Source organism: Larus michahellis, chromosome 13 (assembly GCF_964199755.1).
Source record: "Larus michahellis chromosome 13, bLarMic1.1, whole genome shotgun sequence".
In the NCBI taxonomy this organism is placed as follows: domain Eukaryota; kingdom Metazoa; phylum Chordata; class Aves; order Charadriiformes; family Laridae; genus Larus; species Larus michahellis.
Genome location: NC_133908.1, coordinates 15,656,089 through 15,683,366, shown reverse-complemented (window position 1 = coordinate 15,683,366; position 27,278 = coordinate 15,656,089). Strand labels below are relative to the sequence as shown.

Here is a 27,278-nt window from a genome sequence, read left to right as displayed (position 1 = left end):
CCCCAGCCATCACCAGCCCAAGCTCAGTGCTGTGAGGGGCACAGTGGAGTGCAGAGGACAGTCCCGCGGATGGTGTGGTGGGGAGGGGAGTCAGGGAGTCATGCCAGCCCCCCCAGCTACTCTGTGGAAGCGGGGAGGGGGAGTCATGCCAGCCCCCCCAGCTACTCTGTGGAAGCGGGGAGGGGGAGTCATGCCAGCCCCCCCGGCTCCTCTGTGGAAGCGAGGTGGGTGCCTGGTTTACCTGGTAGGTCAGGGTAGTGTTTCCCCAGGTTCTCTAGCAAGGATTCGTAGCTGGTGGCTTCAGAGCTTTCTCCTCCTGCCAGCGGAATGGAAGAAATGGATTAATCTCTCTCCTGGCTTAAAAATTGAAGTCAAGACTTGTAACTGGGGCAGGTGGCTCTGCCTGGGAAAGGTTCCTCCTCCCCCAGAGCAGCCACCACGGATGAACACAAGGTGCAGCTCTAGCTCTTCATCTGAGCTGGCGTCTGCCTCCTCAGAGCTACTGTGCCATGTCCAAGCGACTGATGAACAGAGCCCCTCTCTAAAGCTGCGTCTTTGTTTCTAGGAGTTGACAGGGTTTTCCTGCTGTGTGGGACAGTTACTTGAAATGGTGTGTGACACCTTCCCCCCCCAAGCAGACCCTTCTTGGTGCAGAGGCTGAACTGTGCTGTCCCGCTGAGGAACTTACGGATGACTCTAATGAGGACATAGCGCTTCCTTTCCTGTAGGTATTTACTGGCGAATTCAGATGCAGGATTTTCCACTTTGCTCAGGTTCATCAGGGTGCCTGTTTCATCCAGGAGATCAATGCAGTCTGGAGAGAGAGAGAGAGGCGTTGAAGGAAGTCCAGTGTGCCCCTGTGGGGTTTAGAAGTATTTGGCAGATTACGCTTCGAAGAGAATCTGTTGAGGTCTAGAGGGGAGGAGGTTCGCTGCCCCTTTCCCTGTGTTTTGGGATGATCTGGGATTCCCATGTGACCTGTTTGTTACCCTCTGCCGCTTCCCTGTGAGTGAGTGCCGGTCCCTCCGGGGACCACTGCTCAGGAGCACTCGTACCTTCAGGCCTGCACTGACACTTCTTCTTCAGGTGAGCCGTGAGGATCAGGACGCGGCACTGCAGGTTCACCATTTCTTGGCAGTTGGCTGCAGACAGGGAATGAGATACGAGTGTGGTCACCCTGAATCCCGAGGTCCCATGGACATGGCAGGAGGCACAGCGTGGTGCTGAGGACCTGCCTGCTGTCACAGCCAGAAAAGGCAGGGTCCCTGTGTGGCCATCAGCAGGGGATTACAGCCATGTCTGCTGGTGTTTGGTCCTGGGAATGCCCCAGGTTAGGAGCAGGGATGAACACTTTCATTTTGGGAAAATGGTTCTGATTCATGAAGTGTCTCTGTCCTTCAACTTTGTTTCATCAAAGGTGAGTAGGAAGAAGCACTGAGCCCTGGCCCTTGCTGGTCCCCTTCCACAAACTTGTCCTGGTCACAAGGGCTGGAGATCACGGCTGAGTCACCAGGGGACACTTTGGCCGTGAACTCTCACCAAGTTTGTCACAATTGAGAAATCCCCGGGGCTGACACATGTCAGTAGTCGGAGCTGGGGATCCAATTCAAATAGCAGAGGGAGCAAAGGCTCCAGGACCACGTGTGTCTGGCAGCTTCAGCAGCGAGTGTCTGGGGTCAGGCAAAGGCTCTCGGCCAACTGGGCAAGGCCAGGACTGGGTCTGCTCGTTCCCTCCCACCAGCCGCAGATATCTGCTCTCTGAAGCCAGGATTTGAGCCAGGGAGCCCTTCGCACACAGCTCGGAGCTGAGGAGCTCTGCTGGCAGCTCTCACTCCTGCGCCAGGGCTCTTCTGGTTGGGTCTAGAGAAGCAGAGCCCCCTCCAGCGATTGATTCTCCAGAGCTGCAAGGCTGGGAACTCATCCTTGCCTCTTGCCTCCCTCCCTCCAATTAATTTGGCTCTGCTGGGATGGTTTTCCTCCATGATTCATGGTGCAGGGTTAAATATCTCCCTGTTTTTTTTAAACAGATGAGGCAAAGGATGCTGATGTGTCCCGGCAGAGCTCTCCTGCCCTGTTCCCTAACTGCTGGGCATTGTCAAGGTGCCGTGCCCTTCCCTGCCTCTCATGGGACCACCACCTGGTGGTGATAAGGATGGTCCAGGTGACCAGCCAGCCCCTGGAGCTGGGACAAAGCCAGTGCTTTCCCCACGTACCTCCGTATCTCACTGTAACGAACATGGCGCTGAGCGTGCTTCTTCCCAGAGCTGCAAGGTAGGGGCTGCTCGTGCCGGGTGCTGTCCTGCGGGCAGCGGGGATGACAAAATGCCCGATGGCGTTAGCTGCTGGAGAGCCCAGGGGAGGGGCTGCGTTTCCAGCCAACGCTGCCATGGTTTCAGTAGCCAGATTTCCCGGCAACGGGGAATGGCCCCCGCAGGTTCCCAAGCCTCCCGCAGCCAGGGAGTGGGAAAGGGAGGGTAGAGCAGGGACTGGGCTAAACAACAGCCTGTTGGGATGGCTGCCTGCTCCGTGTGGTCCCAGCTCCTCTGAATTTCAGACTTTTTGTGGTATTGTGGTGTTTCCTGCCCCCCTGGTTTGTTCGACTGGCTGTGATGGTGCCAGATCTGCCCACCCTGCTCCTAGCTGAGCCCAGCGCTGCTGCGGGGAACTGGGACACTGGTGTGATTGCGGCTGGGATGGAGTTTCTTACTAGCAGCTGGTATAGTGCTGTGTTTCGGGTTTGGGATGGGAATACTGGTGATGACACACTAATGTTTCTGGTTGTTGCTAAGCAGTCAAGGCCTTTTCTGCTCCTCACGCCACCTGCCAGCGAGGGCTGGGGGGGCACAAGAAGTTGGGAGGGGACACAGCTGACCCCAAGTGACCCCAGGGATATTCCATGCCATATGGCACCATGCTCAGTATACAAAGCTGGGGGAAGAAGGAAGAGGGGGACATTCGAAGTGATGGCGTTTGTCTTCCTAACTCACCATCACACGTGATGGAGCCCTGTTGTCCTGGCGATGACTGAACACCCAGCTGCCATGGGAAGTAGTGAAGGAATTCCTTGTTTTGCTTTGCTTGCGTGTGTGGCTCTTGCTTTACTTATTAAACTGTCTTTATCTCGACCCAGCTCTTCCGATTCTCTCCCCATCCCACCGGGGGGGAGCGAGCGAGCGGCTGCGTGGTCCTGGTTGCCGGCTGGTGTTACACCATGACAGACACACGTGCGGCGTGACTCATGCTCACCCTGCCACCGCCTTTCAGAGTCTGGGGCGTGCTGGTGGGCAGCAGCTGGGGCTGCGTCTGCAGTGAGCTCATACCTGCATGGGCTCAGGGGCTGGGTACTGCTGAGGTGCTGCAATGGCTTCACAGGGCCAGAAGACACCGAGGCAGAGCCCCAGCCTTGAACGGGCTCTGGAGCTGGCCTCGAGCAGCCATTGCTGCCTGCTGTAAGCAGGCTCTAATGGGTCTGATACAGCAGGTTTGCCTGGATGGGCACAGGTGGGACACAGACAGGCCTCACGCACGTGCAGGGGCTGCTGTGTGGCACTCACACCTGGCAGGTGTACACCAGCCCTTCCTGTACGGCAGCAGCCCCTGCAGCCCAGCTGTGCGAGGTGCTGTATGGCCCCATCAGGTTGAACTGGCAGCTCGCTGCTTCGTGGCGCTGCAGGTGCCATCCCTGCTCCATGGCATCTGTGCTACCACTGCGCTGATTGCCCCGGTCACCACCTTTCACTCTCATTTTCCCCTTGCTACTCCCAAGGGAGACCGTGTCACATTAAATAGGCCAAGGTTGTGTGGGTAATTGCTTTTTTCAGACCAACTGAGAATGTGTAAAAAATAGACGAGTCGTTGGGCGCACCAGCCCTTGTGCAGAGCACTGCAGCGTGGCGCAGCAAAGCAAGCATCCAGCTTGCTGCATCACATCCTTGGATGATGGTGGATCCTCTTTGGGATCTGCCTGTGCCGTAGACACGGTGCCGGGGTGTTCTGACGATGCAGGGCTCTGTCTCACAGCGCTGTTTTCCCGCAAACCTGGAGCACACACGGACCAGCCACATCAGGAACCATTTGCAAACATCGTTGGTTTGGGGACACCGTGGGAGCAGGGCTGGGTGCTGCAGAGGGGAGGGAAGGGGCCATCGCTGGGTGGTGATGTGGTGGCATTGGGAGGTGCTGAGCCTGCCTGTGGAGGGCAGGAGGTACCCACGGGTTATGGGACACTGCAGAGCGCCTGCTGGCCACCCTGCTGCGGGGGACTGCCACGGGCTGGGGCTGCAGGACGCAGAGACGTGCTAGGAGGAGGTCAGCCCTCGGCTGTGGCTGGCTGTGTCATGTGGTGTCTCTGGGCCACCCTGATGGGTGTAACAGACAGGAGGGGCTTTACGCCCGGTGAGCCTGGCAGCCTTTTGCTATAACGGTCTGCTGTCTTTCCACACAAGGCACCAGCTGTGCTGCAGCCACGTCTCACTGCACCACCTCCCTTGGGAAATGCCTTTCGGCAGGTGACTTCAGCAGCCACCCCCGCACATTTGTCTGTGGCTGCTCTTTCTGAGGTGGCCCCGGCAAAGAGGCAGCAGTTCCCAGCGCCGTCAGCAGCTCCCAGCCCGTGCTGTGGGGCAGTCATTCTTGTCACAGCGATGGAGCTGTACGGAGAAGAGAGCAGCAACTCCCCCCATATTGCTTTGGCAATGAGACAGCTGCTGGGGGCCTCTGGCATGTCCCGTCTTTCATTCTTCCTGGGGGCAGCAGAGCCGTCTGGCCCCCAGCCTGCGGCTACCACAGGGCATCCTTGGCACGGTGTGGCCCAGGCTCCTGGCCTGGTGTCAGAAGGCTCAAGGCAAAAGGTCTGAGTGTAGGACCACAGGGAAACCTCTCTGCGCCCCTCCCAAGAGGAGAGGTGGTCGGTGATGCCTCCCCACGGTACCCCAGTGCTGAGGGTGGTGGGTGGGCTGTGCGTGCATCCCTGCAGCTGGAGGAAATGGCCCAGCCTGGGGCGAAGGTGGGTGGTGGGTCGCAGCACTCAGCTCTCCCCCCGCTGCTTTGAGCCCCGGCCCTGAAGCCCAGCTGCAGCAAAGCGAGTGGCGCGGGGAGCTGGAGTCCCCAAGCCCCCTGTGTCATTTACATACGCCTCACCGGCGCCAGCAGCACAGCGACCTGTTCGTGTAGCACCTCAGACCCTCTCCGAAACAGCCACCCTTCCTCTGCTTCCTGCCATGGCCCTGGGCTTCATGGTCCTGCTGCTGGTTGTGACGGTGGGGACAGGTAAGGGAGGTGTGGCTGAGCTAGCTGCTGTCTGGGGGGGGCACTGCAGGCTGTACAAGGGGGATGTTCGTCTGAGGAGGGCATTTTGCTCCAGGGCTGAGTGATGAGCAGGATGGAGGTTGGGTAGCGGGGTTGCCTCAAGGGAGCAGGGGGACATGCTGGGGCTGAGGGGGATGGGGGACATGGCTGGGCCCATCAGTAACTGCATCCTTGGTGTGTGCAGCTGCCAGGGCTCAACCTGTGCTGACCCAGCCGTCCTCCGTGTCGGTGCTGCCCGGGCAGACCGCCCGGCTGTCCTGCACCCTCAGCCCCCAGTACAATATCAGCGAGTTCGGCATCTCCTGGTACCAGCAGCGCCCGGGGCACTCCCTGAGGTATCTGCTCTACTACAACTCCGAGCGAGATAAGCACAAGTCCGCCAAGATTCCCGACCGCTTCTCTGCTACCAAAGACCTCGCCAGCAATGCCTGCATCCTCATGATCGCATCTGCCCGCCATGAAGACAACGGCAACTATTACTGCTCCCTGTTACGTGCCTTCAACTGGTTTTAGAAATGGGGAACAAAAGCTTTCTGCGTTTTCCCTTGCAACCCTGACGCACAGCCCTCAACAGGGAGAATGGCAGGAATGGAAAAAGACCCCCTTGCATGCTTGAGCGAGCCCAGCAGCGCCGCGTTGGGCTGCGAGGTGCAGCAACCTCCTCTTCGTCCCCAAACGTCCCCCACGGAGCATCAGAGAGCCCGGCACGGAGTGAGACCTGCCAGGGCTCAGCCCAGGAAGGCAGAGGAGCGGGGATCGCTCGCCACAGTGGGAGGATGGAGAGCTCTGCCCTGGCTGGGCTGTCTGGGGCTCTTGCAGTGCTTGGCACAATGCGGGCTTGATCCCGGCTTGGGCTTCGGCGCAGTTTGGCTCATCTGACAATAAAGGTTAATCTTTCGCTACACGGCGTAGACATGGTGCTGAGGGACACGGTCTAGTGGGGGTTTTGGCAGTGTTGGGTTGGTGGTTGGCCTCTATGATCTTAAAGGTCCCTTCCAACCTCAACCATTCTGGTTCTATGTCTGTGGCCTCCCCAGGAGCCCCTTGGGCGCCATGCCCAGGGCAGCGGAGCCGGGAAGCTGAGACGAAGGCACTATGGCGTCCACCCCGGCGGGGTCTCTCGGGCCCGGATGGAGCCGTGTCACCCACCCCTGGCAGAGCCCGGCCCCTCCGGAGACCCCCGCCCACAGCGCCCTGCCTGCGGAGGGCTCCGAGCCCCGCCGCAAGGACCTATCCCCTCCACAGCACCCCCAACGCCGCCCCACGGCCCCCCGTGCCTCCCCTGGCCGCCATCTCCCCTCGCAGCCCCCGCGCCCCCCATCGGCGCCTGAGGGGAGAAGGACACGTTTAACGGCACGGGCGCTTGTGGGCACTTTGTCTGAGCGTTTCCGCACAGAAAGAGAATCCGTTTTTCCACAAAAATCCCACAGATTTCATTAAAAACCCATTAATCGCACCGAATCGCTCCCCGGCCCGCCGCCGGCCGCGCCGCCCCGCCGCGCATGCCCAGCCCCGCGCGCACCCCCAGGGGCGGGCATTAGGCCGCTTCCACCGGCGCCGGCGTCACGTGGGGAGCTGCTGGCGCTGCCATTGGTTGGGTGAGGAGGAAAAGGAGACGCGTCACGTCCTGGTTACGTCGCTGCGCGTCGGGGTAACGGGGTGGGCGGAGCTGCGCGGAGGAGCAGGATGGTGAGCGGGGGTCGGGGCCCGCCTCCCTCCGCCGCCGGGCCCGCAGGTTCAGCGCGGGGAGGCCGCTTGGCCCGGTCCGCCGCCTTGGTCCGCCCCGGGCAGCGCGTTCCCTCACCGCCGGCTACATGCGGGAGTGAGGGCGCCTGGCTCTGCCCGGGTGGGAGCAGGCTGGGCTGTCTGTGCGGGGCAGCTCGGGCGTGCTGGGGGGTTCCCTCAAAGCTGAATCTGAAAGAAATCCCTGCTGGGCCTGTAATGGTTTGCCGGGCTTTGCAAACGCCCTGGAGTGGCAAAAAGGTTTTGTGCTTTTTGTGTTAAGTAACCTGTGTTAAAACTCTGTTTTCTCCTGCTATGTACAAAGTTGGTGTTAGTATTAGGGGACCTTCACATCCCACACCGGTGCAGCGGTCTACCGGTGAAGTTCAAGAAGTTGCTGGTTCCAGGAAAGATTCAGCACATCTTGTGTACAGGAAACCTCTGCACCAAGGAGAGCTATGACTACCTCAGGACTCTGGCTGGGGACATCCATGTTGTTAGGGGGGACTCAGAGGTAATGTTCTGGCTGCTCTTAATTCCTCAGCCCATTTTCCTGCATGCTGTGGTTGTCTCGATGAAACCCGGGGAGTCCTTCAGCACTAGCAATTCCTAGACAGTAATTCACCAAGATAGGAAGTAGGGATGAGTAAGGCAAAATTATTTTCTAGACCTTTCTTGTTGCAATTGCAGCAGGGGAGATGGGGCGCGTGGGGGTAATCCATGTACTTGATTCATGTGAACTCTGGCACAAGTCTGTTTGTGATTCCTGTGAGGCTGCTGCAATCTTCCAGCTGACTCTGTAGTTGCAGGAACTGGGGGCTTGTGTGTGTTTCTTTACTGCTGGTTAGCCTGACTTGTGTGCAAAGTCCCCACTCTCTGCTCTGCAGCTGCTCTTGCTGGGCTGTGGTACAAGCATCCAGTGGGCCCACACATTGAAAGAGGCCTGTGCACTTGAATAGCAAAAAGCGGATTCGTGTCTTGGAATGCAGGAACCTGCCTTTCTCTTTCTCAGAGCCTGAATTATCCTGAGGAGAAGGTTGTAACTGTTGGGCAGTTCAGAATCGGGCTGATTCACGGCCATCAAGTTATTCCCTGGGGTGATGTGGCCAGCCTGGCACTGCTGCAGAGGCAACTGGATGTGGACATTCTCATCTCAGGACACACACACAGATTTGAAGCATTTGAACATGAAAACAAATTCTACATCAACCCAGGATCAGCTACAGGAGCCTACAGTGCTTTGGAAACGTGAGTGAAGGGGGGTCCTGAGCTGCCCAGCGTGGCAGAGCCTGTAGGCGTTACCTGAAATGTGTTTGTTCACCTGCAAGTGTCTGGCCACCGTGCTGCAGAGCGCTGTGAGGTGCTGTGAGGAGCAGGAGGCCAGCTTTCTCTCTTCCCGGGGAATGCAACAGGGCTCCCCTGCTGCCAGGGTTTTGCTTCGCCCAGGCATTGGGCATGACAGCCTGGCAGCGGTGTGCCTGGGGCTGCTTCCTGGGCCTGGAGAGGGGGAGTTGCAGCAGCTTCTTGAAGCCATTTTGCTTTGTGGTGTCGTCACAGAAGCTGCATGCTAATATTTTGTAGGCAATCTCACTTCTGGAGGCACTGCCAGCTAAGAGTCGGAGCCTGACCCGACTTAGGCTGTTGAGAGCCTGGAGGGCTGTTCTGGGCTAAGTGCAGCTGTGCTGGAGAAGCTCCTGTCGGTGCCTGCAAACTGCAGTGTTTCCCAGACCGCTGCAGCCCTTGGCGACCAAGCGTATTAGAATACTAAACATAAGCTATGTTAATAGCAAGAAGTGTAAGCTAATTGGGAAGATGATTGACAAAGTATGTTTTCTTTCCAGGAACATCATCCCATCATTTGTACTGATGGATATCCAGGCGTCCACAGTTGTGACTTACGTATACCAGCTAATTGAGGATGATGTGAAAGTAGAAAGAATTGAGTTCAAGAAGTACTGAATCATGTTCAAACCTGCGTGTTGACTTCTCACCGCCTTTCTTCCTGCTCTTCCCAGCTCGGTCGAAGTGGAGGCAGGCCACGGGGGGGTGCTGCTGCTGCGGCGTGTGACCGTGAAGCGACCACAACGCTTGGTTGCTTGTGAGCTTGTAAAAAAACCCGTCAGTCCTGGTTCCCAACCAGAACTTGAAGCGGATGAAACTGCTGACTAACAGAAAGAGGCCTGTGGAAAATATCCTGTGTTTAAGGAGGAGATGTTGTGTTCCTGGCCTAAGGGAGTCACAGAGGGTCACGGTAGCTCAACATTGAACCTCTTCTGTTAAGATGAACATAGAATAATAAATCCCTGTCTTCATGTGTCCAGGTCCTCTTTGATATGCTTCTTAAAGGTGAAGGGGGGCTGGAATTTGGTGTGAGTTGGCTCTGGGGGCTGAAAGGAAGCTGCTGTTTGCAGCAAGTTTGAAACTTTTCTCTGTCAGAGAGGCCTGAGGACTCAGGTTGAGCAGACTCATCCCACCTCCTACTTAGGGGCAGCACAGACAGGCAGAGGCGGGTCTGGGAAGGGTGGTGTGGTGGAGCTGGGTGTTTGTCCGCGTGCTCCAGAGCTAGCAGAGGCCAGGGCTACTCTTCTCATCACTGTGGCGGTGCTGAGCAGCAGGAGCCTCGCTGCTGTGGCGCAGTCCTGTCCTGTCCCGGGTGGCGCAGGGGCAGCAGCCTGCAGTGGGGTGCGCCGTGTCATGGGGTGCTGGTGCGGTGCTGCCACGGAGCCCCGTGGAGAAGTGCCTGGGGCAGAGGGGAAGGGGAGCGCGGCTGGAGGAGCTGTGCTGCCGCAGAGGGATGCTCGACGGGTGGGGGGTGATGCCAGGGTAGCAGACCGGGCTGCAGAGGGTGCTTCAGCTGGGTGGGGCAGAAAAGCGTCCCTGCCTTCCCTTGGCGTGTGTCTTGGCTGAGCTTGTATTTACCAAGGCCACAGCTGAGGAGCATTTGCCCAGACACCTCATTCCTGCTGGTCGCAGTCATGTAGCTCCTGAGAGAAAGCTGCCTGCGGTGCCCCAGTGTGAGGCAGGACCTGTTTTCCCAGCTGAGTGGCACAGGGAGCCGTCAGCTCCCAGTGACCGTGGTGCCTTTCGTGGGCCAGAGACCTGCCTGCTCTGGGGAGGGGAGCACTGGGCAGGAGCAGCCAGCAAACGCTGTGGGGCTGTTATTTCCACACAGGGCTGTACCTGGAGGGGAGGGAGTTTAAGAGGGAGTCGGGGTCCACGACACAGCTCCATCGGCGTGGGGACACGTAGCTGGTGGGATCGCGCCATGGCCTGGGCCCCTCTCCTCCTTGTGGTGCTCGCCCATGTCTCAGGTGCCCTGGCCAGTCTCGCTGCGCCCGGACAAGGAGAATGGGCTCATGGGTCTCATTGCGCTGCCCGGGGAGGGCTGTGCTCGTGGGGCACTGGCTGACCCGGGTCTTCTCCCCTCTCTCCTCTCCCTCTCCAGGTTCCCTGGTCCAGGCAGCGGTGACTCAGACGCCCTCCTCGGTGTCAGCCGACGTGGGAGGAACTGTCAAGATCACCTGCACCGGGGTTAGCAGCAGCTATGGTGTTGGCTGGTTCCAGCAGAAGGTTCCTGGCACTGCCCCTGTCACTGTGATCTATGGTAGCAGCAGCAGACCCTCGGGCATCCCTTCGCGATTCTCCGGTTCTGCGTCTGGCTCCACGGCCACGTTAACCATCACTGGGGTCCAAGCGGAGGACGAGGCCGTCTATTACTGTGGTAGCAGGGACGGCAGTGCTGGTCATCATCCAGGTGCCCCACAGGGTGGCAGTGGGTGGGTGCTCTGTCTGCTGTGCCTGGGTGTCAGCGATCCTGTCGGTGGTGCTGGAGGAAGGGACACAGCTCACGTAGTGCAGACCTGTGGTGTGGCCGGTTGCTCCTGCCTTCAAAATGTCTCGTCCTGTGGCCGGTCCTTTGGCCCAAAGTTGTTGGGAGGCACGCTGTCGTCACCTGTGGGTGTCCCGCTCTGGTCCCTGGGCTCGCTGCCAGTTCAGGGCCGATGGCCACCCTCCTCTGGTGACAGGAACGGCGCCCAAGGGCCCTGTGTCTGTGTGAGCTGCTGTCCCGCGTGAGCCCGGGGTGCCTTGGGCAGGGTCCCATGCAGAAGCCGTGAGGGTTGTGGCAGGGGCTGGAGGTGTGTCTGGACTTGGTGGAGGCTGTGGCGGGGGTGAGGGGCAGCACGGGCAGAGTCCCGTGCCAGGCTGTGCTCTCGGTTCCTCCGGGGCTGTCCCTGAGGTCGGTCCTTCTGGTCCCCACACGGTGTCAGTGTGGCCCCGCACCACGGTCCTGAGGTTGCCGGGGCAGCAGGAGGCAGAGGGGCTGGGGACAGCCAGGTGCAGCTGTAACCCCTGGTGCAGGGCAGTCTCTACAGACCGCTTTGGAGGCTGCTGTGACCCGTGCTGTCATCAGGTTGCAGAGGGGCTGCCCCTACCCGGACACGTGTGGGTGGATGCTACCTGCACTTGATTGGTATCAACTCCAGCCCAAGTCTATTTGTGGTTGCTGTGAGGCTGCTGGAGACCCCCATCTCCCTTTGTGGTTGCAGGACCTGGGTGCTCCTGTAGCCTTGCTGTTAGGTGGCCTTGAAGCTCCTGGTCGCCTGGGCCGAGGTCCCCTGCACTCCCCATCTGGCACCCAGGGCCCTGCTGGGTGTCCCCCTGCCCTCCTCCCAGCCCGGCCGTGCCAGGAGCCCCCGGGGCATCACCCCAGGATGGTTCAGCCCTGCTCAAACTGCGTCCTCAGCGCCAAGAGGTGGGACATGCCAAGGGCTGGGAGCTGGGCCAGAGTTCGGTCCATGTCACAGCTCCATCGGCGTGGGGACACGTAGCTGGTGGGATCGCGCCATGGCCTGGACCCCTCTCCTCCTCGTGGTGCTCGCCCATGTCTCAGGTGCCCTGGCCAGACTCGCTGCGCCCGACTGGGGCCTTTGGGGAAAGAGACCACGTCCCGCTGCCCGGGGAGGGCTGTGCTCGTGGGGCACTGGCTGACCCGGGTCTTCTCCCCTCTCTCCTCTCCCTCTCCAGGTTCCCTGGTCCAGGCAGCGCTGACTCAGACGCCCCCCTCGGTGTCAGCCGACGTGGGAGGAACCGTCAAGATCACCTGCTCTGGGCTTGACAGCAGCTATGCTTATGCTGGCTGGTACCAGCAGAAGGTTCCTGGCACTGCCCCTGTCACTGTGATCTATCGCAACACCAATAGACCCTCGGGCATCCCTTCACGATTCTCCGGATCCACGTCCGGCTCCACGGCCACGTTAACCATCACTGGGGTCCAAGCGGAGGACGAGGCCGTCTATTACTGTGGTAGCTACGACAGCAGTGTCAGCAGCTATGGTGTCTGGTGACGATGAATAATCAGAAGTGAGACACAGGCTCCAAATCAGAGGAAGGGTTTCAGCCCTTCTCCCTCCTGGTGACTGTGGGGCTGAGGCAGGTTCCTGTCCCCTCTGCATGGCCATGGCTGTGAATGTCCCCCCTTTTGTGTCCCAGAGAACTGCAGGTTTACTTTGTCTCCCCTGTGCCTGGCAACCATTGTCCTCATCCCCACAGAATTCAGAGTGTGGCCTTGTCACCCTCCCCACTGCCTCTTGCTACTGACAAACACGTCCTGCCAGAGCTGCCTCTGTGCTGCGGTGCACTGCGCTGCGCTCTTCTCCCCATGGTCACACATGGCTGTTGTTGCTTCCATTCTGCTCCGACTGTGGTGTTTCCCGTCCCGCTGCCCGGGGAGGGCTGTGCTCGTGGGGCACTGGCTGACCCGGGTCTTCTCCCCTCTCTCCTCTCCCTCTCCAGGTTCCCTGGTCCAGGCAGCGCTGACTCAGCCACCGTCAGTGTCAGCCAATGTGGGAGGAACGGTCAAGATCACCTGCTCCGGGATTAGCAGCGGATATACAGGCTGGTACCAGCAGAAGGAACCTGGCACTGCCCCTGTCACTGTGATCTACAGGAATGATAGGAGACCCTCGGGTATCCCTTCGCGATTCTCTGGATCCAAGTCCGGCTCCACGGCCACGTTAACCATCACTGGGGTCCGAGCGGAGGACGAGGCCGTCTATTACTGTGGTAGCTTCGACAGCAGTGGTTTTGGTCATGGTCGTCGTGATGCTGAGATTATTTTTCTCTCTCCTGTTTTTACCGCTCCTTTCCCTGCGTGGGGAAGAGCTGGTGGGCAGTTGGTGCCCTTTTGCTTCCCACTGACTGGGGACCCCCTGCCCTGCAGACCCTGGCTGCTGGCCTGGACCTGGCCCCATTTTGGCCATGCACAGGGCTGTCTCCAGGCTGCCACAAACGCTGGGTGCCCACGGCAGGCCGTGCCCCTGGGCTGCCCGGTCTCAGTGACAGGGATGAGGGGTGCCCCGAGGGGCAGTGGGCAGGGAGAGGGTCTGGGCTCTGGCTACAGCCACCCCTCTGGGAGTACCTGGGCTTGGGGCTGCAGCCAGAGTGTCCCATCCGTGAGCCTGAGGGCAGAGGAGCCCTCTAACTGTCCCGCTGCCCGGGGAGGGCCATTCTCCTGGGGCACGTGCTGACCCCCATCTTCTCCCCTCTCTCCTCTCCCTCTCTATGTCTCCAGGAAGCGTCTGCTCAGTTGCCCCTGATGCACATGTCCCCAAGAGTGAACACCTGGACCTCCTGCTCCAGGATCAACAACTACTATGGGTGGTACCAGCAGAAGGTTCCTGGCACTGCCCCTGTCACTGTGATCTATGATAACAACAAGAGACCCTCGGGCATCCCTTCGCGATTCTCCGGATCCACGTCCGGCACCACGGCCACGTTAACCATCACTGGGGTCCAAGCGGAGGACGAGGCCGTCTATTACTGTGGTGGCTACGACAGCAGCAGCAGTGGCTATAGTGTCTGATGATGATGAGTAATAGGAAGCGAGACATCGGCTCGAAAATCAGAGGAAGTGTCTCAGCCCTTCTCCCTCGCGGCCAAGCAGAGTTGTGGTTGTGGGGCTGAGGCAGGTTCCTGTCCCCTCTGTACAGCCATGGCTGTGAATGTTCTCCCTTTCGTGTCCCAGAGAACTCAAGCTGGCTTTGTGGCTGTGGAGCATTGGCCTTGTCCCTACAAAATTCAGAGTGTGGCCTTATCACCCACCCCGCAGGCTCTTGCTACTGATGACCACGTCATTCGGCTGCTGCCAGTGCTCCCTCCATGATGGAGTGTGTTGGGCTGGGCTCTGCTCCTCAGATTTGCCTGTGACTGTGTCCTGGTCTGTTTTTCTCTGACTGTGGCCTTCCCTGTCCTGCTGCCCGGGGAGGGCTGTGCTCGTGGGGCACTGGCTGACCCGGGTCTTCTCCCCTCTCTCCTCTCCCTCTCCAGGTTCCCTGGTCCAGGCAGCGGTGACTCAGATGCCCCCCTCGGTGTCAGCCGACGTGGGAGGAACCGTCACGATCACCTGCACCGGTAGTAGCGGCAGCTATGGCTGGTTCCAGCAGAAGGTTCCTGGCACTGCCCCTGTCACCGTGATCTACTACAATGACAAGAGACCCTCGGGCATCCCTTCGCGATTCTCCGGATCCAAGTCTGGCTCCACGGGAACGTTAACCATCACTGGGGTCCAAGCCGAGGATGAGGCCGTCTATTACTGTGGTGGCTACGACAGCAGCAGCAGTGGCTATAGTGTCTGGTGATGATGAGTAATAGGAAGTGAGACATCGGCTCGAAAGTCAGAGAAGAGGTTTCAGCCCTTCTCCCTCCCAGCGGATTGGGGTTCTGACTGTGGGGCTGAGGCAGGTTCCTGTCCCCTCTGCACGGCCATGGCTGTGAATGTCCCCCCTTTTGTGTCCCAGAGAACTGCAGGTTTACTTTGTCTCCCCTGTGCCTGGCAACCATTGTCCTCATCCCCACAGAATTCAGAGTGTGGCCTTGTCACCCTCCCCACTGCCTCTTGCCACTGACAAACATGTCCTGCCAGAGCTGCCTCTGTGCTGCGGTGCACTGCGCTGCGCTCTTCTCCCCATGGTCACACATGGCTGTTTTTGCTTCCATTCTGCTCCGACTGTGGTGTTTCCCGTCCCGCTGCCCAGGGAGGGCTGTGCTCGTGGGGCACTGGCTGACCCGGGTCTTCTCCCCTCTCTCCTCTCCCTCTCCAGGTTCCCTGGTCCAGGCAGCGGTGACTCAGACGCCCCCCTCGGTGTCAGCCAACGTGGGAGGAACCGTCAAGATCACCTGCACCAGTGGTGGCAGCTACTATGGCTGGTTCCAGCAGAAGGAACCTGGCACTGCCCCTGTCACCGTGATCTACTACAATGACAAGAGACCCTCGGGCATCCCTTCGCGATTCTCCGGATCCAAGTCTGGCTCCACGGGAACGTTAACCATCACTGGGGTCCAAGCGGAGGACGAGGCCGTCTATTACTGTGGTAACTACGTAAGCAGCAGCTATGTTGGTGCCATGGAGCCATGAGGGAGTGATACAAAAAACTCCTGCCATCACAGGGGCCAGTTAGGAATCTCTGCTGTCCCAGATTGATGGTTAGTCCTGTCCCCACGACGGCCCTGCCCAGTGCTGCAGGTGGCTGTGTGTGGTGTGACTGCCCCAGCCATCGCTTAGAGCCCCAGGTCTGTGCCCGTCCCCTCTCATTTGGGCTGGGTACGACCCCAGCAGCCCTGTCCCTGTCCCGTGCTGCCGGGCTGAGGTCCCCTGCGCTCTCTGGCTGGCCCCCAGGGCCCTGCCGGGTGCCCCCCTGCCCTCCTCCGAGCTCGGCTGCGTCTGGGGCATCACCCCAGGGGGGTTCAGCCCTGCTGAAACTGCGGTCCTCTTCCTTGCAGTGGTTGGTGCCCTGGCCACAATCGCTGAACGCGGCTGTGGCCTTTGGGCCCAGGGGTCTGGCCCTGTCCCACCCTCCATGCCAGGAAACCTGGGACAAAACGTCCAGATCCCCTGCTGCGGGTGCAGCAGTGTCCTGTGCCCAGGACGGCAGTGGTGATCAGCATCTGGAGGGTGGCGGTGGGTGGGTGCTCTGTCTGCTGTGCCTGGGTGTCAGCGATCCTGACGGTGGTGCTGGAGGAAGGGACACAGCTCACGTAGTGCAGACCTGTGGTGTGGCCGGTTGCTCCGGCCTTCAAAATGTCTCGTCCTGTGGCCGGTCCTTTGGCCCAAAGTTGTTGGGAGGCACGCTGTCGTCACCTGTGGGTGTCCCGCTCTGGTCCCTGGGCTCGCTGCCAGTTCAGGGCCGATGGCCACCCTCCTCTGGTGACAGGAACGGCGCCCAAGGGCCCTGTGTCTGTGTGAGCTGCTGTCCCGCGTGAGCCCGGGGTGCCTTGGGCAGGGTCCCATGCAGAAGCCGTGAGGGTTGTGGCAGGGGCTGGAGGTGTGTCTGGACTTGGTGGAGGCTGTGGCGGGGGTGAGGGGCAGCACGGGCAGAGTCCCGTGCCAGGCTGTGCTCTCGGTTCCTCCGGGGCTGTCCCTGAGGTCGGTCCTTCTGGTCCCCACACGGTGTCAGTGTGGCCCCGCACCACGGTCCTGAGGTTGCCGGGGCAGCAGGAGGCAGAGGGGCTGGGGACAGCCAGGTGCAGCTGTAACCCCTGGTGCAGGGCAGTCCCTGCAGCCCCTTGCTGTTGGGAGCCTTGAAGCTCCTGGCCTTCGTGTGCTTCCAGTCCCCTTCAAAATCCCAGTTCTCTGCCGTTCTCTTGTGGCACTTAACAGCGGCCGAGTTGTGGCACCCTGCTTTGAAGCAGTTCCTGGTTTTCCCAGCTCCTCTGTCACTGTGCGTTCCCAGAGGAGCGAGGCCATGGTGCTCCTGGGCCGGGACTGTCACTTTTTGGGCCCTGGTTGAGGTGAGAGCTCAGCAGCCGCGTTGGGGAAGGAGCCGGCAGCCCAGATGATCTCAGCGCCTTTGGTGGGCCAGAGACTTGCCTGCAGTGGGCAGGGGAGCACTGGGACAGGAGCTGCCAGTGACCATTGTGGGGCACATTTCCATGGAGGGTGGGGGTTTAGAAAGGAGTTGGGTTCCATGACACAGCCCCATCGGTGTGGGGACACATAGCTGGTGGGATCTCTTCCTTGCAGTGCTCGCCCATGTCTCAGGTGCTGCGCATGGCCGGGGCCTCTGGGGACAGGGGCCACGTCCCGTGGCCCAGGGAGGGCTGTGCTCATGGGGCACTGGCTGACCCGGGTCTTCTCCCCTCTCTCCTCTCCCTCTCCAGGTTCCCTGGTCCAAGCAGCGGTGACTCAGATGCCCCCCTCGGTGTCAGCCACCGTGGGAGGAACCGTCAAGATCACCTGCACCGGGCTTAGCAGCAGCTATGAATATGCTGGTTGGTACCAGCAGAAGGTTCCTGGCACTGCCCCTGTCACTGTGATCTACGATGGCAGCAAGAGACCCTCGGGCATCCCTTCGCGATTCTCCGGCTCCACGTCCACGTTAACCATCACTGGGGTCCAAGCGGAGGACGAGGCCGTCTATTACTGTGGTGGCTGGGACAGCAGCAGTGGTGCTGGTGCAGTGATACAGAGTGGTGGGGAATGAGCTGCAGAGGAGCTAAAACCAGGTTTTTCTGCCCTTACGACTCATGGCTGAGCTGGGCTTTGTGGCTGGGGCAGGTTTGCATCCTCTCTGCCTGTCATGGCTGTGACTGTCCTCCTGATTGTACCATGCCAATTGGGAAGTGACTCTGGAGCTGTGGACACTTCTTGCTTGTCCCAACAAAAGGCATGGCATTACCTTGTTGTCTGCCCCACTGTCTCTTGCTGCTGGTGACCACGTCATCTTGCTTCTGCCAGCTCTCCTCACCGGGTCCCAGGGGTCCAGCCTTGAGCTTTGCCTGGTGGGCTGTGGTCCCTCTGTGCCATTAGGACCTTTGGGCACAGGGTCCCCATCCCTGTCACACTGCCCGGGGAGGGCTGTGCTCGTGGGGCACTGGCTGACCCGGGTCTTCTCCCCTCTCTCCTCTCCCTCTCCAGGTTCCCTGGTCCAGGCAGCGCTGACTCAGACGCCCTCGGTGTCAGCCGACGTGGGAGGAACTGTCAAGATCACCTGCTCCGGGGTTAGCAGCAGCAGTGGTGTTGGCTGGTACCAGCAGAAGGTTCCTGGCACTGCCCCTGTCACTGTGATCTACAACAGCAACAACAGACCCTCGGGCATCCCTTCGCGATTCTCCGGATCCAAGTCCGGCAACACGGGCACATTAACCATCACTGGGGTCCAAGCGGAGGACGAGGCCGTCTATTACTGTGGTGGCAACGACGGCAGCTATAAGGTGACACAGAGCAATGGGGAAGTGATACGGAAACCTCCTGCCACCACAGAGGGCAGATGGGAGTCTCTGCTGTCCCCATTTGATGCTCTGACAGGTCCCTGCCATGGCCCTGCCCTTGCTGCCCAGTGCTGCGGGTGGCTGTGCCTGGTGTCCCGGCTTGGACATCCCTGAGAGTGCCCAGTCTGTGCCCGTCCCCTCTCATTTGGGGAGGGGATGACCCCAGCAGCCCTCCTGCCCCTGTCCCTTGCTGCACCAGGGCACACTTTGTCACTGGTACCTGCTCCCCCCCGCTCTCTTGCCTTCCCCTGGAGCTGCCATGAGGTGCTGTGGCTGCTGGTGGGCTCCTCCCTGGCCGGAGGCGTCCTGCTGGCGCGGCTCTATGTGAGCCCCGGCATGGAGATATCCGGCGGCTCCTGCAGCCAAGGGAACGGCTGGATCCGTGCAGCAGGGAGGGAGGTCGCACCGCTGGGCTGTTGTGGGGGCCCTGGTGCTGTGGGCGCGTGGAAGGCCTGGGCAGGGGTGGTGCGGGCGGAGGAGCCATTGGTGGTGCAGTGGGTGCGGGCTGGCTGGGCACAGTCTAGGGGAGCCCAGCTGGCCCGGGCTGCAGGAGAGGGGCACTTGGCTGTGTTTTGGCAGGACCTGACTGCGGCAAGGTCTGTGCCCTGCTGCAGGGCATCACCGTGGGAGAGTTCAGCCTGCTGAAACCTCGGCCCCATCATGGAGAGGCAGGATGGTGCTGCCAGCCAAGGGGCCAGGACAAAGCTTCACCTTCAGACCCGCAGATGAGGAGTCTGGGGGAGCAAAGCCCTGCTGGTGGGAAGCCCGGGCAGCTGACAGCCTACCAAGATCTGCAGGCCAGGGGAGCTTGCAGGTCCATGCCCAGGGCCCTGCCCACTGGGGCCACTCCACAGGCACCACAATGTGCCCTGGGGGTCGCCTGTGAGAGGCCTGAGCCCATCCAGAGGGTGCTGGGCTGTGGGGTAGAGCTTGAAGGCGTGGGGCTGGGCACTGGCTCCTCTGCTCGCCAAGGCCATGACCAGGCAGGAGAAGGGCTGGGTAGGTAGAAAGGCTGCAGCTGGATGCGATGGAAGGAGGGTGGGAACGGTGGGATCTTGTCCTGATGTTTGGGGCTGGGGGCAGAGGGGCGCTGCTGCTGCCCCATGCCCGGAGCTGCCCTGGCCCTGCTGGGTGCCCAGACAGGATCTGGCCCTGAGTGCGGGCTCAGATTTGCATGGAGGGGCCATGCCGCAGGCGAGCGGGGGCTTAAAAGGGAGTCGGGGTCCGCAACACAGCTCCATCGGCGTGGGGACACGTAGCTGGTGGGATTGCGCCATGGCCTGGACCCCTCTCCTCCTCGTGGTGCTCGCCCATGTCTCAGGTGCCCTGGAGACCCAAGGAGAATGGGCTCATGGGTCTCATTGTGCTGCCCGGGGAGGGCTGTGCTCGTGGGGCACTGGCTGACCCGGGTCTTCTCCCCTCTCTCCTCTCCCTCTCCAGGTTCCCTGGTCCAGGCAGCGCTGACTCAGCCGCCCTCGATGTCAACCACCGTGGGAGGAACCGTCAAGATCACCTGCACCGGGGTTAGCAGCTATGTTGGCTGGTTCCAGCAGAAGGTTCCTGGCACTGCCCCTGTCACTGTGATCTACTGGAATGATGAGAGACCCTCGGGCATCCCTTCGCGATTCTCCAGTTCTGCGTCTGGCTCCACGTCCACGTTAACCATCACTGGGGTCCGAGCAGAGGACGAGGCCGTCTATTACTGTGGTGGCTGGGACAGCAGCAGCAGTGCTGGTGTCGTGGTGACACAGAGCAATGGGGTAGTTATACAAAAAACTCCTGCCATCACAGAGGACAGTTAGGAGTCTCTGCTGTCCCTGTTTGATGGCCTGGCAGGTCCCCCCGCATTGCCCTGCCCTTGCTGCCCAGTGCTGCAGGTGGCTGTGCCTGGTGTCTGTGTGGCTTTGTAGTCCTCTTCCTTGCAGTGCTTGATGCCCTGGCCTGACTCGCTGAACCCGTCTCGGGTTTCAGCACAGGGGTCTGGTCCTGTCCCACCCTCGATGTCAGGAAACCTGGGACAAACCATGAGATCCCCTGCTGCAGGGGCAGCAGTGTTTATTATACCTGGTATGAGCAGAAACCTGGCAGTGCCCCTGTCAGTGATCTATAGCAACAACCAGAGACCCTCGGGCATCCCTTCGCGATTCTCCGGATCCTGGTCTGGCTCCACGGGCACGTTAACCATCACTGAGGTCCAAGCCGAGGACAAGGCCGTCTATTTCTATGGTAGCTCCGACGGCAGCAGTGCTGATCGGAGTGGTGGAGGCACTGAGAAATGGGGAAGTGAGACACAGAGCTCAGCATTGAAGAGGAAGGTTTTCAGCCCTTTTCCCTCATGGCCGAGCAGAGTTGTGGCTGTGGAGCTGCGGCGCACTCCTGTCCCCTGTCCAAGGTCATGACTTTGAATGTCCCCACCTCCATGCCCCAAGGTACAGGAGGTGACTCTGGGGCTGGGGGTTCCTTCTCCCTGTCCCCATAATTGGAATGGCATTGCCTCATCCCCAGCCCTGCTGCCTTTTACTCCTGGCAGCCCCATCCTCCTGCTGCTGCTCCTGTCCCTGCTGGGTTGCTTTGGGCCAGGCTGGGCTCTGCTCCCCAGAAGTTTCTGTAGCCACAACCAGGTCCCTTTCCCTCAGAATGTGGTGTTCCATTTCCCTACTGCTGCAGGCTCTCCTTGCAAGGTCATGGGTCTCTAGTCTTCAGCTGTGGGTCCTCCTGTGGCATCAGGGACTTTAGGGACAGGGATCCTGTCCCGTGGCCCGGGGAGGGCTGTGCTCGTGGGGCACTGGCTGACCCGGGTCTTCTCCCCTCTCTCCTCTCCCTCTCCAGGTTCCCTGGTCCAGGCAGCGCTGACTCAGCCGCCCTCGATGTCAACCACCGTGGGAGGCACTGTCATGATCACCTGCACCGGGGGTAGCAGCAGCAGCAGCAGCAATGTTGGTTGGTACCAGCAGAAGGAACCTGGCACTGCCCCTGTCACTGTGATCTACGATGGCAGCAAGAGACCCTCGGGCATCCCTTCGCGATTCTCCGGCTCCACGTCCACGTTAACCATCACTGGGGTCCAAGCGGAGGACAAGGTCGTCTATTACTGTGGTGGCTGGGACAGCAGCAGTGGTGCTGGTGCAGTGATACAGAGTGGTGGGGAATGAGCTGCAGAGGAGCTAAAACCAGGTTTTTCTGCCCTTATGACTCATGGCTGAGCTGGGCTTTGTGGCTGGGGCAGGTTTGCATCCTCTCTGCCTGTCATGGCTGTGACTGTCCTCCTGATTGTACCATGCCAATTGGGAAGTGACTCTGGAGCTGTGGACACTTCTTGCTTGTCCCAACAAAAGGCATGGCATTACCTTGTTGTCTGCCCCACTGTCTCTTGCTGCTGGTGACCACGTCATCTTGCTTCTGACAGCTCTCCTCACCGGGTCCCAGGGGTCCAGCCTTGAGCTTTGCCTGGTGGGCTGTGGTCCCTCTGTGCCATTAGGACCTTTGGGCACAGGGTCCCCGTCCCTGTCACACTGCCTGGGGAGGGCTGTGCTTGTGGGGCACTGGCTGACCCGGGTCTTCTCCCCTCTCTCCTCTCCCTCTCCAGGTTCCCTGGTCCAGGCAGCGGTGACTCAGACGCCCCCCTCGGTGTCAGCCGACGTGGGAGGAACCGTCAAGATCACCTGCACCGGGAGCAGCTACAGCTATGGCTGGTTCCTGGCACTGCCCCTGTCACTGTGATCTACAACAGCAACAACAGACCCTCGGGCATCCCTTCGCGATTCTCCGGATCCAAGTCCGGCAACACGGGCACATTAACCATCACTGGGGTCCAAGCGGAGGACGAGGCCGTCTACTACTGTGGTGGCGACGACGGCAGCTATAAGGTGACACAGAGCAATGGGGAAGTGATACGGAAACCTCCTGCCACCACAGAGGGCAGATGGGAGTCTCTGCTGTCCCCATTTGATGCTCTGACAGGTCCCTGCCATGGCCCTGCCCTTGCTGCCCAGTGCTGCGGGTGGCTGTGCCTGGTGTCCCGGCTTGGACATCCCTGAGAGCGCCCAGTCTGTGCCCGTCCCCTCTCATTTGGGGAGGGGATGCCCCCAGCAGCCCTCCTGCCCCTGTCCCTTGCTGCACCAGGGCACACTTTGTCACTGGTACCTGCTCCCCCCCGCTCTCTTGCCTTCCCCTGGAGCTGCCATGAGGTGCTGTGGCTGCTGGTGGGCTCCTCCCTGGCCGGAGGCGTCCTGCTGGCGCGGCTCTATGTGAGCCCCGGCATGGAGATATCCGGCGGCTCCTGCAGCCAAGGGAACGGCTGGATCCGTGCAGCAGGGAGGGAGGTCGCACCGCTGGGCTGTTGTGGGGGCCCTGGTGCTGTGGGCGCGTGGAAGGCCTGGGCAGGGGTGGTGCGGGCGGAGGAGCCATTGGTGGTGCAGTGGGTGCGGGCTGGCTGGGCACAGTCTAGGGGAGCCCAGCTGGCCCGGGCTGCAGGAGAGGGGCACCTGGCTGTGTTTTGGCAGGACCTGACTGCGGCAAGGTCTGTGCCCTGCTGCAGGGCATCACCGTGGGAGAGTTCAGCCTGCTGAAACCTCGGCCCCATCATGGAGAGGCAGGATGGTGCTGCCAGCCAAGGGGCCAGGACAAAGCTTCACCTTCAGACCCGCAGATGAGGAGTCTGGGGGAGCAAAGCCCTGCTGGTGGGAAGCCCGGGCAGCTGACAGCCTACCAAGATCTGCAGGCCAGGGGAGCTTGCAGGTCCATGCCCAGGGCCCTGCCCACTGGGGCCACTCCACAGGCACCACAATGTGCCCTGGGGGTCGCCTGTGAGAGGCCTGAGCCCATCCAGAGGGTGCTGGGCTGTGGGGTAGAGCTTGAAGGCGTGGGGCTGGGCACTGGCTCCTCTGCTCACCAAGGCCATGACCAGGCAGGAGAAGGGCTGGGTAGGTAGAAAGGCTGCAGCGGGATGCGATGGAAGGAGAGTGGGAATGGGGGGACCTGTCCTGATGTTTGGGGCTGGGGGCAGAGGGGCGCTGCTGCTGCCCCATGCCCGGAGCTGCCCTGGCCCTGCTGGGTGCCCAGACAGGATCTGGCCCTGAGCGCGGGCTCAGATTTGCATGGAGGGGCCATGCCGCAGGCGAGCGGGGGCTTAAAAGGGAGTCGGGGTCCGCAACACAGCTCCATCGGCGTGGGGACACGTAGCTGGTGGGATTGCGCCATGGCCTGGACCCCTCTCCTCCTCGTGGTGCTCGCCCATGTCTCAGGTGCCCTGGAGACCCAAGGAGAATGGGCTCATGGGTCTCATTGCACTGCCCGGGGAGGGCTGTGCTCGTGGGGCACTGGCTGACCCGGGTCTTCTCCCCTCTCTCCTCTCCCTCTCCAGGTTCCCTGGTCCAGGCAGCGCTGACTCAGCCGCCCTCGATGTCAACCACCGTGGGAGGAACCGTCAAGATCACCTGCACCGGGGTTAGCAGCTATGTTGGCTGGTTCCAGCAGAAGGTTCCTGGCACTGCCCCTGTCACTGTGATCTACTGGAATGATGAGAGACCCTCGGGCATCCCTTCGCGATTCTCCGGTTCTGCGTCTGGCACCACGGGCACGTTAACCATCACTGGGGTCCGAGCGGAGGACGAGGCCGTCTATTACTGTGGTGGCTGGGACAGCAGCAGCAGTGCTGGTGTCGTGGTGACACAGAGCAATGGGGTAGTTATACAAAAAACTCCTGCCATCACAGAGGACAGTTAGGAGTCTCTGCTGTCCCTGTTTGATGGCCTGGCAGGTCCCCCCGCATTGCCCTGCCCTTGCTGCCCAGTGCTGCAGGTGGCTGTGCCTGGTGTCTGTGTGGCTTTGTAGTCCTCTTCCTTGCAGTGCTTGATGCCCTGGCCTGACTCGCTGAACCCGTCTCGGGTTTCAGCACAGGGGTCCTGTCCCACCCTTGATGTCAGGAAACCTGGGACAAACCATGAGATCCCCTGCTGCAGGGGCAGCAGTGTTTATTATACCTGGTACGAGCAGAAACCTGGCAGTGCCCCTGTCAGTGATCTATAGCAACAACCAGAGACCCTCGGGCATCCCTTCGCGATTCTCCGGATCCTGGTCTGGCTCCACGGGCACGTTAACCATCACTGAGGTCCAAGCCGAGGACAAGGCCGTCTATTTCTATGGTAGCTCCGACGGCAGCAGTGCTGATCGGAGTGGTGGAGGCACTGAGAAATGGGGAAGTGAGACACAGAGCTCAGCATTGAAGAGGAAGGTTTTCAGCCCTTTTCCCGCATGGCCGAGCAGAGTTGTGGCTGTGGAGCTGTGGCGCACTCCTGTCCCCTGTCCAAGGTCATGACTTTGAATGTCCCCACCTCCATGCCCCAAGGTACAGGAGGTGACTCTGGGGCTGGGGGTTCCTTTTCCCTGTCCCCATAATTGGAATGGCATTGCCTCATCCCCAGCCCTGCTGCCTTTTGCTCCTGGCAGCCCCATCCTCCTGCTGCTGCTCCTGTCCCTGCTGGGTTGCTTTGGGCCAGGCTGGGCTCTGCTCCCCAGAAGTTTCTGTAGCCACAACCAGGTCCCTTTCCCTCAGAATGTGGTGTTCCATTTCCCTACTGCTGCAGGCTCTCCTTGCAAGGTCATGGGTCTCTAGTCTTCAGCTGTGGGTCCTCCTGTGGCATCAGGGACTTTAGGGACAGGGATCCTGTCCCGTGGCCCAGGGAGGGCTGTGCTCGTGGGGCACTGGCTGACCCGGGTCTTCTCCCCTCTCTCCTCTCCCTCTCCAGGTTCCCTGGTCCAGGCAGCGCTGACTCAGCCGCCCTCGATGTCAACCACCGTGGGAGGAACTGTCATGATCACCTGCACCGGGGGTAGCAGCAGCAGCAGCAGCAATGTTGGTTGGTACCAGCAGAAGGAACCTGGCACTGCCCCTGTCACTGTGATCTACGATGGCAGCAAGAGACCCTCGGGCATCCCTTCGCGATTCTCCGGCTCCACGTCCACGTTAACCATCACTGGGGTCCAAGCGGAGGACGAGGCCGTCTATTACTGTGGTGGCTGGGACAGCAGCAGTGATGCTGGTGCAGTGATACAGAGTGGTGGGGAATGAGCTGCAGAGGAGCTAAAAACAGGTTTTTCTGCCCTTACGACTCATGGCTGAGCTGGGCTTTGTGGCTGGGGCAGGTTTGCATCCTCTCTGCCTGTCATGGCTGTGACTGTCCTCCTGATTGTACCATGCCAATTGGGAAGTGACTCTGGAGCTGTGGACACTTCTTGCTTGTCCCAACAAAAGGCATGGCATTACCTTGTTGTCTGCCCCACTGTCTCTTGCTGCTGGTGACCACGTCATCTTGCTTCTGACAGCTCTCCTCACCGGGTCCCAGGGGTCCAGCCTTGAGCTTTGCCTGGTGGGCTGTGGTCCCTCTGTGCCATTAGGACCTTTGGGCACAGGGTCCCCGTCCCTGTCACACTGCCTGGGGAGGGCTGTGCTTGTGGGGCACTGGCTGACCCGGGTCTTCTCCCCTCTCTCCTCTCCCTCTCCAGGTTCCCTGGTCCAGGCAGCGCTGACTCAGACGCCCCCCTCGGTGTCAGCCAACGTGGGAGGAACCGTCAAGATCACCTGCACCGGGAGCAGCTACAGCTATGGCTGGTTCCTGGCACTGCCCCTGTCACTGTGATCTACAACAGCAACAACAGACCCTCGGGCATCCCTTCGCGATACTCCGGATCCTACTCTGGCTCCACGGGCACGTTAACCATCACTGGGGTCCAAGCGGAGGACGAGGCCGTCTATTACTGTGGTGGCAACGACGGCAGCTGTAACGTGACACAGAGCAATGGGGAAGTGATACGGAAACCTCCTGCCACCACAGAGGGCAGATGGGAGTCTCTGCTGTCCCCATTTGATGCTCTGACAGGTCCCTGCCATGGCCCTGCCCTTGCTGCCCAGTGCTGCGGGTGGCTGTGCCTGGTGTCCCGGCTTGGACATCCCTGAGAGCGCCCAGTCTGTGCCCGTCCCCTCTCATTTGGGGAGGGGATGCCCCCAGCAGCCCTCCTGCCCCTGTCCCTTGCTGCACCAGGGCACACTTTGTCACTGGTACCTGCTCCCCCCCGCTCTCTTGCCTTCCCCTGGAGCTGCCATGAGGTGCTGTGGCTGCTGGTGGGCTCCTCCGTGGCCGGAGGCGTCCTGCTGGCGCGGCTCTATGTGAGCCCCGGCATGGAGATATCCGGCGGCTCCTGCAGCCAAGGGAACGGCTGGATCCGTGCAGCAGGGAGGGAGGTCGCACCGCTGGGCTGTTGTGGGGGCCCTGGTGCTGTGGGCGCGTGGAAGGCCTGGGCAGGGGTGGTGCGGGCGGAGGAGCCATTGGTGGCGCAGTGGGTGCGGGCTGGCTGGGCACAGTCTGGGGGAGCCCAGCTGGCCCGGGCTGCAGGAGAGGGGCACCTGGCTGTGTTTTGGCAGGACCTGACTGCGGCAAGGTCTGTGCCCTGCTGCAGGGCATCACCGTGGGAGAGTTCAGCCTGCTGAAACCTCGGCCCCATCATGGAGAGGCAGGATGGTGCTGCCAGCCAAGGGGCCAGGACAAAGCTTCACCTTCAGACCCGCAGATGAGGAGTCTGGGGGAGCAAAGCCCTGCTGGTGGGAAGCCCGGGCAGCTGACAGCCTACCAAGATCTGCAGGCCAGGGGAGCTTGCAGGTCCATGCCCAGGGCCCTGCCCACTGGGGCCACTCCACAGGCACCACAATGTGCCCTGGGGGTCGCCTGTGAGAGGCCTGAGCCCATCCAGAGGGTGCTGGGCTGTGGGGTAGAGCTTGAAGGCGTGGGGCTGGGCACTGGCTCCTCTGCTCGCCAAGGCCATGACCAGGCAGGAGAAGGGCTGGGTAGGTAGAAAGGCTGCAGCTGGATGCGATGGAAGGAGGGTGGGAACGGTGGGATCTTGTCCTGATGTTTGGGGCTGGGGGCAGAGGGGCGCTGCTGCTGCCCCATGCCCGGAGCTGCCCTGGCCCTGCTGGGTGCCCAGACAGG

General features: G+C 60.7%; 2 protein-coding genes, 1 pseudogene and 2 gene segments (V, D, J or C); all 5 read left to right on the top strand.

Annotated features, from left to right (window-relative positions):
* Nucleotides 1-5,194: 5,194 nt before the first annotated feature.
* LOC141750715 (pre-B lymphocyte protein 3-like) lies at nucleotides 5,195-6,208 on the top strand. The gene is made up of 2 exons (XM_074606320.1): nucleotides 5,195-5,268; nucleotides 5,492-6,208. The coding sequence occupies exons 1-2, from the start codon at nucleotides 5,220-5,222 to the stop codon at nucleotides 5,818-5,820; spliced, it is 378 nt and encodes a 125-aa protein (XP_074462421.1). The 5' UTR covers nucleotides 5,195-5,219; the 3' UTR covers nucleotides 5,821-6,208.
* A 743-nt stretch (nucleotides 6,209-6,951) lies between these two features.
* LOC141750675 (vacuolar protein sorting-associated protein 29-like) lies at nucleotides 6,952-9,345 on the top strand. Its single transcript, XM_074606206.1, has 4 exons — nucleotides 6,952-6,996; nucleotides 7,355-7,543; nucleotides 8,042-8,277; nucleotides 8,871-9,345. Exons 1-4 carry the CDS (start codon nucleotides 6,994-6,996, stop codon nucleotides 8,986-8,988), a joined length of 546 nt encoding a protein of 181 aa, XP_074462307.1. The 5' UTR covers nucleotides 6,952-6,993; the 3' UTR covers nucleotides 8,989-9,345.
* A 949-nt stretch (nucleotides 9,346-10,294) lies between these two features.
* On the top strand, nucleotides 10,295-10,882 carry LOC141750578 (Ig lambda chain V-1 region-like). The segment is given in 3 exon segments: nucleotides 10,295-10,340; nucleotides 10,475-10,750; nucleotides 10,839-10,882. Coding segments are annotated over 3 exon segments (366 nt in total).
* A 932-nt stretch (nucleotides 10,883-11,814) lies between these two features.
* Nucleotides 11,815-12,374, top strand: LOC141750765 (Ig lambda chain V-1 region-like). The segment is given in 2 exon segments: nucleotides 11,815-11,920; nucleotides 12,055-12,374. Coding segments are annotated over 2 exon segments (366 nt in total).
* An 11,093-nt stretch (nucleotides 12,375-23,467) lies between these two features.
* Nucleotides 23,468-26,387, top strand: LOC141750652 (Ig lambda chain V-1 region-like; annotated as a pseudogene).
* The last annotated feature ends 891 nt before the right edge of the window (nucleotides 26,388-27,278 follow it).